Source organism: Priapulus caudatus, unplaced genomic scaffold (genome assembly GCF_000485595.1).
Source record: "Priapulus caudatus unplaced genomic scaffold, Priapulus_caudatus-5.0.1 Scaffold184, whole genome shotgun sequence".
Taxonomy (NCBI): domain Eukaryota; kingdom Metazoa; phylum Priapulida; class Priapulimorpha; order Priapulimorphida; family Priapulidae; genus Priapulus; species Priapulus caudatus.
In genome coordinates this window covers 274,997-295,371 of record NW_014577245.1, presented here as the reverse complement: position 1 = coordinate 295,371, position 20,375 = coordinate 274,997, and the positions used below count along the sequence as shown (strand labels likewise).

At 45.4% G+C, this 20,375-nt stretch overlaps 1 protein-coding gene across 1 annotated transcript in view; it reads left to right on the top strand.

Moving 5' to 3' along the window:
- The window catches only part of LOC106806884 (protein kinase C-binding protein 1-like), a 35,807-nt gene that overhangs the window by 1,184 nt on the left and 14,248 nt on the right, over positions 1-20,375 (top strand). The window contains exons 2-15 of the mRNA XM_014809023.1: positions 2,305-2,889; positions 6,431-6,483; positions 9,030-9,281; positions 10,930-11,021; positions 11,563-11,709; positions 12,477-12,590; positions 12,854-12,946; positions 13,194-13,281; positions 14,159-14,214; positions 14,552-14,629; positions 15,083-15,142; positions 15,700-15,828; positions 16,748-17,287; positions 17,519-19,369. Coding sequence (XP_014664509.1) covers positions 2,327-2,889; positions 6,431-6,483; positions 9,030-9,281; positions 10,930-11,021; positions 11,563-11,709; positions 12,477-12,590; positions 12,854-12,946; positions 13,194-13,281; positions 14,159-14,214; positions 14,552-14,629; positions 15,083-15,142; positions 15,700-15,828; positions 16,748-17,287; positions 17,519-19,369 — 4,116 coding nt within the window. The 5' untranslated portion in view covers positions 2,305-2,326. The remainder of the gene's footprint in view (positions 1-2,304; positions 2,890-6,430; positions 6,484-9,029; positions 9,282-10,929; positions 11,022-11,562; positions 11,710-12,476; positions 12,591-12,853; positions 12,947-13,193; positions 13,282-14,158; positions 14,215-14,551; positions 14,630-15,082; positions 15,143-15,699; positions 15,829-16,747; positions 17,288-17,518; positions 19,370-20,375) is intronic.

Here is a 20,375-nt window from a genome sequence, read left to right as displayed (position 1 = left end):
GACCCTGAAGAAGACCTTTGTAGATTCACTTGTATCCACCCCTACATTGCAAAAAATGGGCCCGGTGTCCCAAACTAACTAGAATTACGCCCATAGTTTTTACTTCCTTTGGCCTTGCGTCTGGAGCCATAGCCATTGCCTGGGAGCCATAGCTCACTCAGACTGTTTAGCCATGCTGCGCCTCACAGCAAAATATGAAAAAACCCGATGTGACGCTCACGGAATGCACATGCACTAGCGTCGTGGCTATTTTAAATTATATATGACTGTACATGCATGTGTATAATGCTCGTGCGATCACTTGGATGATTTTATAAACGGCTTAAAATTTGGCAAAATAGTGGTGAGTTGAGTTTGAGCTCTGTCAAAATGATTACTCCAACTTCCAAGGTTTGAGTGACAGGCTAAAGCAAACACGCAGTCATTTTTTATTGCATGACAGGCTACAGCGTAGCCTACCCTACTGCAAAGATTCTTCACTGCCACTGGGGCTGATAGCAGTGCTCCAGATAATTTTTGGCGTTGATGAGTATTTACTCATCATTTTTTTTATGTATGAGTATCGGCAAGATCCCTATGAGTACTCCTTGTTGGCAGTACTCATCATATTTTCTTAGTATGAGTATCGACCAGAATATTAACATATTTTTGCATTAACACAACTGTCGCACCTAATCCTTCTGTCCGCCCCATTTCCAACGAGTATAAGCCATGGATATTTTCCCTTCCATTTTGCTACTGTCTCCTCGCTAACAAAACTACCATCGTGTTTCTTCTTAGCCTTGGGAGCGACAATGTCCAGACAGTTTTCAACAACTAGCGAGATTATAGGTGAAACTATATCTTCCACTGACGAAACATTCCTTGGTCTTGTAGGATTCATATATTTTAAAATGCTCTGACACTGTTCGGCAGCGCGACGTGTAGACTTCATGTTTGTTTCTGCAGACGACGGCAACGTGCGTTTTTATTACCGAATAATTATAAACTGAATTCTAATTGGCTAATCGAATATAATGGACCAATAGTCAACAAGCTTAGATCACACACGTTCGACTTTCCTTATTTGGAATTAATTCCGGGAAGGCCGGAGTATAGACTGCGTTCCAGTCGCAACACCAATTTTAACTTCAGAGCTTTGTAAAATAAACTACACACAGGAACCAGTCACGATAGATAGTAGATAGACTGGTTCACGTACTGACACACAGCAGCCATAGCGAACTTAATGAGTGGTGCACCGCGACCAAGCTACCAGTCTATTAGCGAGAGAGTCGAGCCGATACGGGAGTAGATGGAAGGTTAGCGTACTGATACGATCTGTTTGTTTTCTCATGTACGTATTTATTAAAACACAAGCGTATCTATACGCATACCTTTGAAAATTACATGCGTATTTGTATGAAATTCATGCGTATTTACGCAAATACGCAAGCTATCTGGTGCACTGGCTGATAGGGTTTATGTCCCCCAGGGTACTGCCAGAACGTACTCTGGGTACTACTATCTAATATGCCGGACCGTACCTCGCCTACTCCACTAACGAGTCTAGGGAGTCGCCTACGCCTAACCCTAACCCTAACCATATCAGCTAGATAGTTACCACGGTACGTTCCGGTATACCGGACCGTACCCAGGGTACGTTCCGGCAGTACCTTGGGGGACATAGACCCTCTCAGCGCCACTGGGTTCCTGGAGATCTGTAACACACAACATCAGGGGTAGAAATGAACTTTTGAACACGGGAGTCCAACAGACCCCCTACAACCTACCCTCAAAAAGAGGGGGGAGTCCGCAGCAAAATGAAGGAGTCTGAAGTCTGAGGTTCAAAATTAAATATATTAACAATAATGCACATATAATGCTTATTTTTAAGATTCATGCGGTTGCACGTTTCCTCCTGCATATTTCAAATCAGGGAGTCCGACAGTAAATCAGGGAGTATTTGACTCCGGACTCCCGTTAATTTCGCACCCTGCAACATGATTAAACTAATTAAACTGAAGCACAGAACATGTTGTTAAACAAACTAAATTGAACTGGTACAGTCACAGTACATTATTCTCTAGCAGGCTACCGACTAAGAAAGTTTCTACTTATTCATCAATGTAGAAGATGAGTGATCAAAATATCTTATATTCCACTATTGGCTTTGACTTTGAGTACAGCATGAAATAATTCTATAAACATTTAAAATAGATGGCACTGACTCTTAGAGTTGTGTTTATATGTATGCTGGTATATATATGCATGTAATGTTTGACAACAGTGAAACACGTAAGAGATGTATATTGTTGTTTTTAGTGATTCCGGCATTTCATTCAAGATGGCCGGGAAAGGAGTTGGACAGCCTGCTTTATCCCTGACCACAGAAGAGGAAAGGGAAAGTACTTCCAAAAGTGATCTCGACCAGAGCCAGGAATGTCTGCCAACTGAACTCGGTGATCACAATTCTACTACGAAAGTAAATCAGATAGACAAGTTGGCAGAATCTGTTAGTGTTACAGGAGAGACACAGGGGGGCACTGGCTGTGCCTCCATTCAGAGTAAAGTGTCTGAACGTAGAACTACAGTGAGTTTGGTGCCCGTACAAAACGTGGCGTCACCTAACAAGGCCACTGGGTCTCCGAAATTGAGAGCGTGCATAAATACTCCGAACATACTCGCCCAGAAGTCAAAGTGTCTCACTGCCAGTGCGTCTCGCAATGACACTTTGACGACCCCGGTAGTAGAATCTTCTGCGAAGTCGTCTCCCCTAAAGAGCGGAAAAGCGGTGACGCCGTCAAAAAAGAAGTTGGGATTGTTTCGAAAAGCAGCATCGTCTCCGCTGATGACGGGGTCTGTTGATAGACCATTGGCAGTCAGAAAGAGTGTTCGATCGACAGCTGGGTAAGTGTATCCTTCTAGTACGTTTCGCACAATCTGTGAGAATCCAATGGGCTCCTGGTGTCAGATTATTATTATTAGATCTTTATTGCATGTACCGATGATGTATGATATACTGAGGTGATTCATGGTACACAATCCTCTAGATTTTTTATTGGGGGTTTTGCAATGCTTGGCAGTTGGTACAAAGTTAGATGCGATTTTTGCTGCTCCAATTGATTTCCTGGATGTGATTAACTGACGCTGGAAGCAAGTTGATGTGTTTGTCATGTTTTTTTTTTCCATTCGGAGATCGATCTGTGGTTGATTTGAATTTGATTATTCATCTAAACATTCCATGCTGTGGCATCAGATGATGGTTTGACGATGTATTCGTGTACATGTTGCAGCGAAAGCAGCCACGGACGTGACAGTAGCAGCATGATGTGAAGTGTGAATGCAGTAACCAGATACACGTATACATCATACGCGCATTCGCGATTAAAACATTCATTTTACGTCAGCGCCTAAAGGCTTGTGGGATATAGTTTCGTTTTGAGATGAATTATGGTAGTTTTGAGTCTATTATTTAAATTTGAATTAATATTAATAACATCTGCACGATTACATGGTAATTGAGATTGGTTTGTCGCAAAGGCCAATATAAAGTGCTCACGAATTCAAGATATGCGATCTGTGGTGAAACTATAAATGTGCATTAGTAGTAAAAGATAATATATTTGCACCAAAACTCAACAGCATATACTGCCCATCTCATAACACTACTATACGCAGTACAAGATGTCTGACAGCTGTGTGTGGTGCAGGTCTATAGGTTAGTTCCCTCACTATGTGCTGGAGTTGGAGGGGGGGGGTCTTTTATGGCCGAGTCTGATTGGCCACATTGCTGGTGACTCATCTCGAGGGGCATAGTGGCATAATCACGGCTGCACTGCAATGCATGGAAGTATAGTAGTCAAACAGCAAGTGTGTGGTATGTATAACCATGTTGCGCCTGACTCTCTCGCAACTCTCTGGCTGCAAAGAAGAACACTCAGTAATCTTGAGTGATATGTCGTGTCATCTCTGCAGTGTAGACCTGTACGTAGGGAATGTGAGCTTTTCTCACAAACGTGTTCAAATGGCATACAAAGTGTACGCCACATGACATACCAGGGTATGAAAGCAAAGCAAGTATTTGTTGTCGACGTTGAGAGCAGGCAGCTAACTGACCTTTGTAGGCAGCAAAACTGCTGCTTGCTGCTCTTAATTTTGAACCCTGCTGGCACATGATAAGACAGCACCGGCTTGCCACATTCGTTATCAAGTTACTAAGAACACCAGGGTTTCTTATACATAAGAGGCACAGTGGCGCACCACCGTTGTCAAATTTAACATCGCTGTTGTGAAAATGTTTCTGTATTTACTGATAAGTATATCCTGTATCTAGATATACTTATAAGTATATCAATACATCCTGTATTTGAATACATCATGCGCATTTTTTTCCCAAACTGGCCATTACCTCCTTTGATATTGTCTAATTTTCCCTCAGAAGAAACCTTGGGACACTCAACTAATTCTTGTCATGTTGACAATATGTTTAACATAAATTCGTTTACATATCAGTCTAATCGGATCAAATCAAGTCATAGACATTTTTAGGGTTATGAAGCAGACTGTGCCTAGTACACTACAGAAATTTTGATTTGCTGTGATCCGTATATATATACATAGATCGATAGAAACAGTGCTTTTATTCTCTGATAGAGCCAGTAACCCACCATAACGTAATCTGTTCGATCTATTAAGATTCAAACTATATTCAAGCTAATATTCTAAGGCCGTTGGTATATGTTTATTGAATATCATGATAACAAACATTCTATATACAGGGTTCTCCAAGAGCACTTATAGCCTGGCGGCCCGCCAGGCTATGGGCCGCCAGGCTATCGTCTAGCCCCGCCATCCTAAAATGCACCCGCCACTCTAAATATCATAGCCGCCATGCTAAATACCATAGCCCCCGGACCCCCCTAGCACGCAAACCGCCTTCGGCGATTTGCAACTAGGACCGTAAAGGCAGCACCCGCCATAATGAAAAAGCTTGGAGAACCCTGATATACATCACACATGATAACCACAGCGACTCGTAAGAACTTGCTGGTAATGATAGCAAATGGCACGCCAGAGGGCAGCAGCGTAGCACTGGCGACGTTGATCGGCTGTTGTTGTGCACCACGACGGCACCGCGTGTATGGCCTGTTCTACAATTTCGTGTCTTGCAGGCTACTGAATCTCTCACGTGTCCCTGAAGCCAATGTGGCAATGATGTGGCAAGGTCGATCTAGTTGGTATGGGTGATGGAATCGCTGCGACGATAGGTAGAAGTTCCCTGATGTGACATGGGGAGAATCTTGGATGCAGGGAGCTCTTTGGCAAATCAAAATGGTGGCACATCTCCAGGAAGCGATGGCCAGATGTTTGAAATGCTATTACAGAACGTTTCTTTCCACTTCTACAATATACAGGAAGCTCATATCAACACACTATGGTCTGCCTGATAGCTGGGCAATCATCACGTGCTGTCAGGCAGACTTTATGGCCGTAAATGCTTTTATTGTTGTGAAGAAGGCATATATGTGTGTCATCTGTTAGAATAGCCAGCAATAGAGCACAACACATGTGCGTGGTAGTACACAGAAAGGGTGATGTTGGTGTGCATGCATGCGTGTCTTGTACTTTCTTACAGCAGTGTATCTTTCTCGACCAGCAAGGGTGTAAGTAACGCCTTGTGATATATAGGCTATCGACAATAGACGGCGTGGCCATTTCGACGATGAATGTGAATATTGTTATCGACCTAGCAATACCCTCCTTTGCGCGGCTAAACCACCCCATGTATTCGTCTGTGCTGCAAAGCTGTGCCACCCAGTCTGTAGACTAATTCTGAAGCAGGGTACTTGCTTGCCGATTGTGAGTACAGCTGTGTGAAGTGCTCTTGTTTTCGTAGAACACAAATCTAGAGAATTCAAGCTATAGTTAGCGTCCAATCTGGTGGCCCTGCTTGCTGCCTCTCTGTAAGCACCAGAAAACCACGCCTCCGGACCGCTGCATTTACTGCCTGACTGGCTAGGCAGTATGACACGACCGGCCTGACAGAATACAACCCCTTTGATCATATTGTACATTTTTCTGCACAATCCTACTTTGGGACCTTGGTATATATATGGCTCGCATATGTGCTAAACTAATCGGGGTGGGATAAACTAGGATATATGGTCTGGTGGAGCAAGCATGCAATTATGGCCTTAAATGGACTTTATAGAAAAATGGGACCGATTCTGGTGCCACTGAAGGCAGTTTTTTGAAATTCCAACATACAGTCTGATTATTATTCATTATTTATTGATGTTTTGCAGCTGCCTTGGCATAATTCTCCTGTTTTAAATGACCAGTACTAACTAGCTCTTATGGTAAGTCAGTTACACATTGTCAAGATATATATGCCTTGTACCGCATGTGTGAGTTGTTTTCATACCATTTATTTACGTTATTGTTTCAGAGTTAACATGAATAGGCCTGAAAATTCACTGGTGGTGACAACACGACACAAAGGTAAGGCACATCTAGCGAAATTTCATCTCCCTAGCCCCCCTCAATAACTTAGAGGATATGGCTATTTCTGTTATAACTCAAATATCAATTTTACCATCATGTGCTTTTACAATGCACCAGATGTTCACTTTCCATGCTTACGTATAGGCATGTCATTTTACGGTTTATCACTTTTTTTATTTATGTAAATTCAAAAATACACATATATATCTAAATAGATATATTCAGTACGATAGTGTCTTTACACATTGAACTAAAAAGCTGGCATTCAAGTGAAATTTTATGCAATATTGTATATATGTGTAAAGACACTATCATACTCCAATCTATGCCCTAATTCTTCTCAAAAGGCAAATCTAATTAATACCCTGTCATGATGGATGATAACAATAATTGTTAATAGCCTATTCTGATACGCTGCATATGAATATAACAATCTGGGGCATTAACGTGGTACCTTTGGCCCAGTTACTTGTTGTTGTGACTGTACAGTGATATATGCTCACCATCAGGAATATACGGCTAGTAATGCGGCTCGTTATACTTTACTAGAGCTGAGAGGGTCAATGTCCCCCCGGGTACTGCCGGAACGTACCCTGGTACTATCTAATATGCCGGACCATACCTCGCCTACTCCACTAACGAGTCTAGGGAGCCGCCTACACCTACTCCCTAACCCTAACCCTAACCCTAACCCTAATCCTAACCCTAATCCTAACCCTAACCATATCAAATAGTGACCAGGGTACGTTCCGGCAGTTCCCTGGGGGACATATAGACCCTATGAGCTTTACTAGACGTATCCTAGCTGAGTCTATGCATGGGACATGTCTCTGAGGTGTGGTAATGTTCTTCAGTTGATCAGTGGAGGAATGTTGTAGACAACAGACAGGAGTGGAGAAGTCTTGTGCATACAACTCGTAAATGCTTCAACATAAAGAGAATCAAACAGTATTGTAGTGGCCCTAGGGGTGGCCACACTGGACTTTCACACGCGCTGTGGTTAACACGTGTAATTTATTTGTGTCGGGATTATGTTGCGGTGGCTGGTCTCTGGTTGTATGACGTCATCCCCCCTGAACTCTCCACAACTCTTCACCACCACCCCTGAAATCTCCACAGTATGAAAGAAAAAGTGAACGAAGACTAAAGAATTTGAACAAAAGATGATCTATGAACTTTATAGTGATAGATATTTGTACTACATTATTATTCTGTGTAATGCCCGTTTCGGGCTCTCCCTAGGCGTATATATATATATATATATGCATGATGGGACATAGAACTTTTAGCTTGGCTATTCCCCCAGCTTTCCATGTGGGTAGCTTTTGTGGCTTAAGATAATGGTAGCTATATGACAGACAAATCGTGAATATTGAACATTTATTTAAACGTACATATATATTATACACGGGTCATCTAACTGTTAACAACAGGAAAAACCTGCCTGACATGTAAATTGCTTTTTCTCTTGAGTGTCTAGAATTTCTCGTGGTTTTTTTGACACGTATGTTTCACGTGCATTTGTAGTAGTTTTTACAAGCGGAGAGTGGTGCATTTGCTGCTACTCTGACTCTAGTTCTAGAGCTACTCTGACACATGTTTGTAGTGCTGTGTGCAGTATTTAGTTACACACACAACTAGAGGTGCGTATGGAGAAATAGTGAAATGTAGGTTGCCAAGTAAAACAAATGACTATATGTGCATGACGTGCACTCTCTCAAAATTTGCGTGCACAATGATATCTTTATTTTCTTCAATCGATAAAAACCAAGAGGTTAAAAGGTGCCATGCTGTCACGTTCTGTACATGAACAAAAATCAATGTTGAGTAAATTCGTACTACATGTTATTGTTAATTTTCTAATATAGATCTAGCAGTTACGGTCACCGTGCATATCTGGAGGTTTTTTGGGAACAGTTGGGTAAAAGGGACGAATCATATTTGTCAAAATGGATAAAACTTTCCAACTTTCATTTCCATGTTAAACGTACGTGCCAGCCCACTATTGCTGAAGGGGGTCGTTGTCGTATCAGTTACTACAGATATATACCCGAGGTACATATATCAGGAGTAAGATAATATAGACCTATATTATCTTATTCTATATTATCTTATTCTATATTATCTTACTCCTGCATATATGTATACACAAAGTGTACCAGACTTGTACTACAGAAGTGTACCCTAACCCTAACCCTAATCCTAGCCCTAACCCTAACCCTAACTCTAACCCTAACCCTAACCCTAACCCTAAACATACCTCATATAAAAATATAAACAAAACTAAACAACCTAAAACTACCTCGGGTACATATCTGTAGTACCTGATACGACAACGACCCCATCTGCCCCACTATTATGGAATATAATATATGGTATATTATATGGTATATATATTACATTATATATGGAATATTATATACGCGTAATGGCTAGTATATATGGAACATATATACATGTCTATAAAACCCCGAAGCTACCACATGCATGATGTATGCTGCCATTTTGTGCTGAACTTATGCATTGATTCGTTGCCATCGCAGACGGGAGCTTGAACGTGGCAACGAGGCGACGCAGTAGCACCGGCAGCGCCATTACTCCTGTGAGGAGTCCCTTCACCGGGAAAACACCCGTGAAGACACTATGCAGCAAGGCCGTCGTATCAGTGAAGAAGGAAGCAGAAACAACTGCTCCGGGACCCAAGACTGCGATGAAACTGAAAGAAAGCACCGTCACCACTACGTCGGCCATGCCAGCAAAGTCATCACCAGCACCCTTAACTCATGCAAAGACGGGTTGGTTGTCATTAATAATAATAGTTTATTGAGTTATATCGTACACAAATCGTATCGGTCATACACAAAAATATGTTCACATGCACATTAACAAATGGTGATACACAAAAGATAGTAAAACACTGTAAAAATTAGGGCTAGCAATAGTTTGTACTGGTAATATACAAAACATACAAAAACGCTGAAAAACATACAGCTAGCAATAGTTGGTACATTCTGATATACGTGCACGCAGCATGCTAATAATCTTTCCTGAAAGCTGAAACAACCTTGATATACATGCACACACACATTCGAATTGGTAAACAACAATGCAGATCCAGAAAATGAGAAGTAAGGGGTAAACTATGTGCTTGCATATAACCTCGTGGTGACGATAGGATAATTAACCGACTGACTGTTGATACAGCTTTTCACAGAAGTTGACAAGCTTTTCATGAGGACGGAGGGTGAACAAACGCGTATATATATACATGTACACAAACTTGTTATGAGGATTGGATAAACGACTGTATGTATTTGTACAGACTTTTTTCGGGCAGCACAAGCAGCTGTATGTGAGTGCACACGACCTTGTTCGTGGGATAGGGCAAACAACTGTTGTAGGGACGTAGTAGCAAGTTAAAAATAAATTTGCTCTCATTTACATCTGGTGATGAAGCGAAGAAACGTTTGGTGCTGAAGTTTGTATGTCACAGGACAGCATATTTCTGCCAACTGTGTTGATACTAGCTAGTATCACGTTTGGTATTAATTGACAGTACAAGATGTAGGCATTCTAAAAACCATTAATTTTAAGAATATAGGCAAGATGGCAGCGACATGGGTCGGTTCGATTGTATAAAACCGTTATTAACTTATTAGCAGTGTGGTTAAGGGTGAAAGTGTCTGCCATATTTTGTCAAATTATGGCCCAAATTGGTTCTTAATAAAGATAATTACAAACTGACTTGGGACAATTTGTTAACCATTCGTCAGTTTGCGGTACTTGTAGTAGTGACCAGACAATGGTCGTGACAATTGTTGCTGAATCTGGATATTGAGATAGTTACATTTAATGACATTTAATCAGTTAATAATTACTTGAGTTAATAATTAATAATTACTTGAGTTAATAATTAATAATAAAAACGTGAGAAGCAGCATCCAACATGTCCAATGACCCAGAGCCAATGCTAGGAGAGCTGGGAGGAGAGACATGTATGGAAACTGTCTTTCGTGTTCTACTTCAAATAAGACACATTGTCACAAGACACATTGTCATAAGACACATTGTCATAAGACACATTGGGTCTCCTGTCCAGAGCCTGTAAAAAATGTGTGTGCAGTAGTTGTATCACATAAATCGTGTACAAAACATCTACAATATTGGATTTTGTTGCATCTATGCATACTTTCGCTGCCCTCATCAAATGTCATCTTATCCACACCAAAATACCTCATACACCACATGTGCGTGTTCACAACCCCTTTCTTAAGGACAGGGTAATCAATGCTATACACGCGCGCATCACATTGTCAGGGACACCAAACAACTGCGAAGTGAATTTTCAGACAATCGCCCAGATTGATAGCTCGTGGTTTTGCGACTCTAGGCGTGCGCGTATACAGAAGTTCGCTGCCAAATCGTTACTGTCTGTCTCTGCAGAGTCTTCGAAGAAGTTCGCGAAGAAGCGAGTGCCGAACGAGGACAAGTTTGCGCTTCCACCGCCTCCCAAGAGACGAAAGAGGAACGACGAGGTAAGTGATGGATGGCCTTCGTGTCGTACAGCGTGTGTGCGCAGCTTCCGGTTCGACCGCGGTGACAGACACCTGACGGAGCTGTATTACTGAGGCGCTCACATGCGCGCTCGCGGAGGAATCAATATACGATTGCTGCAAGGTTTCCTCGTGTACGTGTGCGCTGTACGCTCGGCCGTCGCATCTTGTGGGACCTGAAGGCATTTGGGCGGGTGAGGATGCGGATGAAATGAAGCTGAGAAGCGATGTCTCGTATTATCTAAACCAGTGCTTCTTAAACTATTTCAGTGGCATCCACCCTCGAGTCTTATTCACAAAATTTCATTCACCTGCGACTAAATTTCTTTATGTTTTTGCTTATGTTTCATTCACCCCAAAATAATTTCATTTACCCGGGGGTGAACCATTCACCAGTTTAAGAAGCACTGATCTAAGCGAACTCGTCATGTAAGGCACTCGCTCTATAGAATCTATGTATAATTACCAGTCTATATATAATAAGCAAAGCGTTGACTAGAGACTCGACTTGTTGCGTGTGTAGACGGAACACGAGAATGACTACTACTGCTGGGTGTGTCACCGGGAAGGCACGGTCATCTGCTGTGAGTTGTGCCCACGCGTCTTCCATACGAAGTGCATTAACCTGGACGCTGAGCCGACCGGCGACTGGGTGTGTCCGGAATGCGAGGTATGTGCGCTCAATAGCCCTGCTGTGATGTTCATGTCAATAGCAAGGCTGGTGTGTTAGAATGTTGGCAATATCGAGGGTAGATAATTATTAATTTACTTTTTTTATAACTTAATTTATTAGTTACTATAATAATAACTTACTTTTATTTATATTACCATTGTGTTATTAATATCGTGTTATTACTGTTGGTAATATGCAGTTGATTTCTGTCTGAATATATGTCTGAAATATGGTATATTTGCTTATAGCCAAGTCTGAATGTCTCTTGTAGACTGTGAGTAAAGAGCTTATAGTAGTTGCGTACGTACGCGATAAAATACAAGAGAAGAATTGAACGTAGTGAATTTGAATTTAATAAATTGATGAGCTACGTATGTTTATCGATCTAAACAAGGCTGTTTGTGATCGATCACAAACACATCACAAACACGTCACAAACCCATCACAAACACATCACAAAAACTAATCACAAACACATCACAAACACATCAACAAACACATCACAAACCCATCACAACAAATCACACACATTACAAACACATCACAAACACATCACAAACACATCACAAACACATCACAAACACACATCACAAACACATCACAAACACATCACAAACACATCACAAACACATCAACAAACACATCACAAACACATCACAAACACATCAACAAACACATCACAAACACATCACAAACACATCAACAAACACACATCAACAAACACATCACAAACACATCCATCACTGGGTTGGTGTTTATTGCAGCGAATCGTCGTGGCTGAGTGCACGGACACACAGTCGGCTGCCATGAGGATGCTCACCCAGGATCAGCGATGCGTGCTCTTCAGACACGCTGTACAGAGAATGAAGCAGTCCGCTGTAAGCTTCCCATCCTCTGGAATCGAAGACATCGCGCGAATCGTTAAAAAACATGGTTGTGGCACTCTTGCGTGTCGAACTACGGAATACAGTAATAGGGCTTCTTGCTCATATGGCACTCTTGAATGTAATGTATGTTTAAGTGTTGTTGAACTACAGATTAAATTAATAGGGATTCTTGATCATATGGCACTCTCGAACGTAATGTGCTCTCGAAGTTTTGAACTACGGAATAAAATCGTAGGACTTTTTGTTCTTTTTAGCTGGAAGCATTCCACCAGCCAGTTTCAACAACACAGGTGCCAACATATGCAGATTATATCATTCACCCAATGGATCTCAGTACTCTCGAAAAGGTCTGTTCAACGTTGCTTAACACTGTCACCTTGTACATATTACAAGTATTTTCGTGCTGTAGGATATGCCTGTTCACTCATTCACTATTTTCGGTGTGGATATTGATGCTGTTTCAATCTTCACTGAATGAAAAAGCAGCTACACAGTGTTAATCAGGTCAATGCTGCATTCACTTGCTCTGACTGTACAAATGTCTGTGGCTGCCATTGATGAAAGTTTATTGCTAGAGAATGTATTTATTTACAGAATGTTCGACGGAAGATGTATGGATCACTTGAAGCTCTGCTTGCAGATGGGAAGTGGATACTTCATAACTGCATCATATTCAATGGCCGTAAGTTATAATCAGTATTAAAACATTAGTGTAGAATCTGAGGATATGTTATCGTACTCATTCTATATAGAGAAGTATGTGTCTACATTTCTATTAGCGTTTCCATTGTCATCAGGTTTTCCCCTTGTTTTTGAAAATTACAATTAAAAAAATAATGGGCACTGCCATAATACTATGTGAGTTCTGTTTTGGAATTTTTGTTTTGCATGTTTCCGACTGGGAGGTAATCGCAAAAGTGCAATTTTGTTTACCCAACTACAGTACAATATGTTTGAACGATTTTCCATTCAGAATACGTACTTGAAACTAATTGTGAAATGTACGATATCGCCATCCTTCTTATCTTTAATTAGTTAATAAGAAAGACTCTTGGTCTCCTGTGTGCAGCTGAAACTGGGGTTACTGGAGCAGTACAAAATTAATAATGGCATAATAGAACCGTGAAATTTTACATTCAGATCTGATTTTACTAAAAATATACATTAAAGTAAACCTGCAGTAATGTTTGCTGTTGAAGTACATGTACATTTATTGTGTATTGTGTACATTGTGTGTACATTTTGTATTATTAAACTGTCAAGAGAAGCAGCTGTTTATTTCTCGACGTGAACTGTGCTCGTGATTTTCGTCTACTTCTTGAATATTTTCAAAATTCTACTTGATTGACTGGAAATGGATTTCATAGACAAGATGTTCAATTTCTCACAGCCTATTAAAGTGTTACTCAAAATTCATTCAAAAGTCATTTTGTGGAGTGGCAATAGTAGTTTCACTGCAGACGACAGCAGTGTAATCAAAGTACTACAGTAAAATGTAATGTATTTATTTTGTGTGAAAACATGTGTTAATATGCGTTAACCAACGTTGTACCTTACAGCCCACCACAAACTGACCGCTGCTGCAAAGCTCATCATCAAGGTTGCCAAACACGAGGTAATGTTTCATCAACCTCCAACCCAACCATCCAATACTCCGTAGTTCTATGCCGTAATTAGTCTAGTCCTATGTAGCATAGCTTAGAGGTATTATTTCATCAATGCCCATTACAGCTGTTAGCACCAATAATTTTAATACTTCTCGAGACAGTGTTGTGAGAGTACTTGACATTGGTGTTTACAGTAATTACATTTGAGCAGTGAACTTATACAACCGTACTTCAGTGTGTTTTTTAGGCTATTGACACTACCACACATAACATAACTATTAACTTAACTGAAATGTGCTATTTTTGTTTTTAATTTGTGTTGGTTACTCTGGTTATGTTGTGTAGATGTCGGAGATAGATGTGTGTCCGGACTGCTACCTAAACTCCTGCACGAAAAAAGAAAACTGGTTTTGCGAGCCGTGTGTGAGTATAGTGTGACAAATGTTTGAACTGACTGTACTATTGCAAACTATAATCTCCGGTGTTTGCCAAGTGTCACGTTTGAGTAATTGTTGATGACACAAACCAGCTGAATAGCTATGCCATGAGATGGGTGGCTTGTCACTCCTAATAGCCTGACACATGATGCTGATGCTGGAATGATAGTTAATAGTTGATAGTTGATCATAAAAAATGTATAATGGCCACCTCCTTAAATCCTCTTAGTCGACTGGCAAACGCAAATTTTCAGTTTATTATTATTATTATTATTAAATTTTTATTTTATGATATATGTCTTTATGCATAAATAACTGACGTGGCAGCTTTGTAAATGAAGGTTGTTATTTACTGATAAGCAATAACATGGAACTTTTCTCAAGTACTTTTCATATGATTCGGTGATGTCAATTTTCAATCTAATTTCTTGTATTTCAGAGAAATCCTCATGCCCTCGTTTGGGCCAAGCTGAAAGGCTTCCCATTCTGGCCAGCAAAGGTAAACGTGATTTATTGTATCTAGTAACAATTGCATCTTTTTAATAATAATTATCAGCATCACCGGCATATCCTTCATTCACATGCATATAACGAGTAATAATTGTACGTAGTAAAGATGAGTGATCGTTAGTGGAAACTAACGACAGAAGTTCTAAACACTAAGGCTAAACTACAGAAATTCCTAATATTTTTGCCTCAGGTTTTTTTGTGGTGTTCACTTGTCTCGTTGTTCTCCCACTGTCGCTGCACGTCGTCAATGGCCTCGTGGTTTTTTGTGGCGTTCAATTGTTTTTTTTGTGGCGTTCACTTGTCTTTCGTCGTTCTCCCACAGGCGCTGTGTGTCGTCAACAGCCTCGTGCTTTTTTTGTAGTGTTCACTTGTTTTTTCGTGGCATTCATTTGTTTTTTCGCCGTACTCCCACAGGTTCTGCGCGTCGGGAACGGCCTCGTTGTTTTTCTGTGGTGTTCACTTGTCTTTCATCATTCTCCCACAGGCACTGTGTGTCGCCAACAGCCTCATGGTTTTTTGTGGCGTTCACTTGTCTTTCTCCTACAGGCGCTGCGCGTCGCCAACGGCCTCGTGGACGTCCGCTTCTTCGGTCAGCACGACCGGGCGTGGGTGCCGCTGTCGCAGTGCTACCAGCTGTCGCGCGACATCCCGACACCGATCGCGAAGAAGAAGAAGGTTGTTTTATTGTTATTAATTTGATAAATTTATGTTGAGGCCTAAGAAAAAAAGGTGTTTGTTTTCGCTAACAAGCTGAAAAAAATTGGACATGGTAGGCAGGCAAAACTTTTTTATCAAATGTTTTTTTTTGTATTCTAACAATACTTGTTTTATACTTATAACAACCCATATAATGACTTCAAAGTCAAATCAATGCATTCACCGATCGATATCACGTTGGGATTTTTTATTTTTTTGCCGATCACAATAAAAAGTTTCGACAGCGGGGGTTCAAAATGGACTCGGTCCGGTTAGCGGAAACGGCATGTTTTTTTTAGGCCTCTGTTGTTGATGGTTTAACTTGATGATCTTGCAAAATCCATAAATTGTACAGTATCTTCTTGTTCATTCTATATTCATTGTATTTTTGTTCATTACATATTTGTTTCCTACACTTTTTCTCCAAGGATTTATGAACTGCTTGCTTTACTGCTTGAATTTGCATAACGTGCTCTCCACTTGCTGCTTATGTGCAATCCTGTGTGAATTCTTCATTACGATTATGTTATTCAGCGGCTGCTTTAGTTAATCTACTCTTTGGGGTTGGCAGACTAGATGCTTCCGTGCTTAAACTGATTAAAATTGTACTTCTACATGTAATTATTTCCTTTATAACGATGTAACTATATGTATTTATTATACCCCCCGTCAACAAAGTTAGGGGTGGGGGTATTCTGGAAACGCATGGTCTGTCTGTCTGTCTGTCTGTCTGTCTGTCTGTCCGCCACAAGACTTGTCCGGACATCTCCTCGAAAAGTACTGGACCGATTTCTACCATATTTGGTACACATCACCAGTACCCAATGTAGTTGTGAACCTGCGATGAATTTTGTATGTCTTACGCACAATAAAACAGTTTGAGTCTTGAATCTTGCAGGGCGGTTTCTCGCCGAGCATGGATGAGCTGGAGCTTCACCTGCAGTGCGTCCGTGATCGCCTCGGCGTATTCCGCTACGCAAAGTTCCGGCAGCTGTTTGACCCGACGCGCATGCACATCGACGGCGGCGCCCCCGCGAAAGTCGGAGAGGTCACGAAGGTCGCGGCGAAGGTCAGAGAGGTCGCAGAGGTCACGGAGGTCGGGGAGACGACGCCGCGGAAGGTCAAGGTGAAGCTGGTTGTGTCGGCGGCGGCGGTGAAGGCAGCGGGGTCGCCGCTGAAGGCCGCGCGCGCCGCACTCATGCGCAAGTACCGCACGATGGGCGGCGGAGGCAGGACGGCGACGGGCGGCGGGGCGGAGGATGCAGGCGGCGTCGCCGTCGACGACGGGGAGGCTGAGGCGGATGCGGCGGGGGGCGGCGATGGTGCGACGCCAGGTGGCGCTGGTGGTGAAACGAGAGAATCGCGGACGCCTGACCCGGAGGATCCTGCAAAGGAGCAAGGAAGCGAGGAGGGAGCGCGGGCAGACGAGGCGCCAGCCGTAGCTGCTGCTGCTGCTGCTGCTGCTGCTGTGGCTGATGATGATGATGCTATTGCTGCTGCTGCTACTGATGCTACTGCTGTTGCTGCTACTGATGCTACTGCTGCTGCTGCTACTGATGCTACTGCTGCTGCTGCTACTGATGCTGCTGCTACTGCTGATGCTGCTGCTGCTACTGCTACTGATGCTACTGATGCTGCTGCTACTGCTGCTGCGGCGGCGGTGCCTGAGGCAGCGACGAAACTTCGCGACGCGTCGGACGACGCGCGGACCGAGGAGGGCGCCGCGATCCCGCGACCTTCCTTTTCCACGGCGGCGAGGTGCGACGGCGCGGTGGACAAGGGGGTGTTCACGAGCAGCATGGAGGAGCGGGTTGAGCCGGTCCGACTGAAGGTGCCAAAACTCGACAAGGAGCGTCTGCCAAAGTTGGACGGCAGCGTGATCGAGAAGCTGGCAGAGAAAGCCGGCGCCGGCGCCCCCACGGACGCGCCCGCGCCCGGCGAAACTACCGACAGAATCGCCGTCGCCGCACCGCCGGCGTCCATCGATCTCACGGAAGACCAGACTTTGATCTCAAGAACGAAGAAGGAGGAGGAGGCTCGCGCCGGCAAAGCCGAGCCGAAGCTCTCCACGTCTCTCGAAGACGACGCGAAGGACTCGAGTGTGGACGACGACGAAGAGGAAGACTCTCGCTTGCCGGACGAGAAAGAGGAAGCCGAGGGACCGGACGCTCCTGGGCTGTCGCCGGACGAGAAGATGGCCGCCGCGGCGAAATGCGCGAGCGCGCCAAAGCTGGACGAGTTCTCGGTGAAGCTCAGCCGGACGATCGAGCAGTGCAAGGCGAATCTCGGCATTGAGATGGCTCCCCTCGAGCTATCCTCGAGCGATGATGAGGAAGAGGAGCAGGAGGAAGAGGAGGAGACCGACTCGCAAATAAGCGAGGCAGAGAAGGAGGGTACCTCGATAGAGCCGAGCGAATCGTGCGAACCCGTCGCGAAGAAATCGCGTCGAACTCCGCCGGCATCTCGCGACACGGTCGACGACCGTCGGTCGGGCGACGTCCTCGGATCGGCTGAGCGCCGCGGCGAAGGCAACGCCCCGAATTCGACGACGGAGAAGGCTTCCAACGACGACCCTCCCCGGGATGGGTCCCAGGGGATGAATCCGGTTGTACGGGACTCGCGCATGCCTGCGGACGGAGAAGCGGCCTCGACACCGACCTCTGACCTTCGACCTCTGACCCCGGCCGTGCGGGAGGACTGCGGGAGGAGCCGGGAGGAGCCGATCCCGATCCGGGGTTCTCCACGCGGCGACGGCGTCGTCGTCACCGACCCGCCGATGAAAACCGCGGTCTCGGCGGGGATGCCCTCGCCCGGCGACGTTTCCGCGACGACGGATGCCAGCATCGTCGCGGCGATGGATGTCGATGACGTTTCCGCGACGACACCGGCAGACGTCGACGACGTTTCCGCGGCGACAGGGACAGACGTCCGCGACGTCTCCATGGCGACGCCGATGGACGTCGAGGGCATCTCCGCGACGACGGCGACGGATGCTGGGGACGTTGCCGCGACGACGGATGGCAGTGACATGGAGTCGGAACACGAGCTTGTGATCGACCTTGAGGGTCAGAATGGCAAACCAACCGTCGCTCCGGCCAAACACGAGGAGGGCAGCCGTGACGCGCTCGCTAACGCCGACATCGCCGGCCAAGACGCAGCGGCGGCGGGGGTTGGACGAGATGCATTGGGGTCGAGTCCGCCGGCGGGGGTCGATCGAGACACAGCGGGGGTTGCGAGAGACGCAGCGGTGGCAAGTCCGCCAGCAGGGGTTGAGCAAAACGAGGCGGGGGTTGAGCGAGACGCGGCGGCGAGTCCGCTGGCAAGTCGAGTCGCCTCGGCACTCGCGACGCCCAAGCGAGCGAGGAAAAGCACATCGGGATCACCCCGCGTCGTCCCCGGCGACGTGGCGGCGGCGGCGAGCCTCGAGAGTCGGCGGCGGCAAGAGGAGCAGTGGAGGCAGCGGCAGCAGCAGCAGCAGCAGCAGGCGTCGCCGTCCAGTACCACCATCTCTCCCAAGCAGGTGAGTGTGTGGGGTCGTGTGGTCGCACGACCACACGACCCCGTGACCCTGCGACCACACGACCCCGTGACCCTGCGACCACACGACCCCGTGACTCTGCGACCACACGACCCCGTGACTCTGCGACCACACGACCCCGTGACCCTGGGTGGTCGCAGGGTCATGGGGTCGTGTGGTCGCAGAGTTACGGGGTCGTGTGGTCGCAGGGTCACAGGGTCGTGTGGTCGCAGAGTTACGGGGTTGTGTGGTCGCAGAGTTACGGGGTTGTGTGGTCGCAGGGTCACGGGGTCGTGTGGTCGCAGAGTTACGGGGTCGTGTGGTTGCAGGGTCACGGGGTCGTGTGGTCGCAGGGTCACGGGTCGTGTGGTCGCAGGGTCATGGGTCGTGGGGTCGTGTGGTCACAGGGTCACGGGGTCATGTGGATTGCAGAGTCACGGGGTGTGTGTTGCAGAGTCACGGGGTCGTGGTCGGATCGCAAAGGTCATTGGGGTCATGGTGTCGGCAGGGTCACGGGTCGTGTGGTCGCGGGGTCAACGGGGTCGCGTGTGGCTTGCCAGAGTCCCGCGGGGGTCCACGGGTTGCAGGGTCACGGGGTCGTGTGGTCCGGCAGGTCACGGTCCGTGTGGTGCAGGGGTCACGGGGGTCGTGTGTCGCCGGGGTCAGCGGGGTCGTGTGGTTTGGCAGGTCATTGTGGTTGCATTAGGGTCACGGGTCGTGTGTCGCAGGTGTCAACGGGGTCGTGTGGTCGCAGAGATTTAGCGGGGTCGTGTGGTCGCAGGGTCACGGGGTCGTGTGGTGTTTCGCAGGGTCACGGGGGTCGTGTGTCGCAGGTGCATGGGGTTGGTGTGGTCGCGGGGTCACGGGGTCGTGTGGTTGCCGGGTCATGGGGTCGTGTGGTTGCAGGGTCATGGGGTCGTGTGTTTGCGGGGAATCGTGTGGTTGAAGGGTCATTGGGGTGCGTGTGATCGAGCGATGGAGCGGGGGTCAGCGGATTCCTCTGTGACGA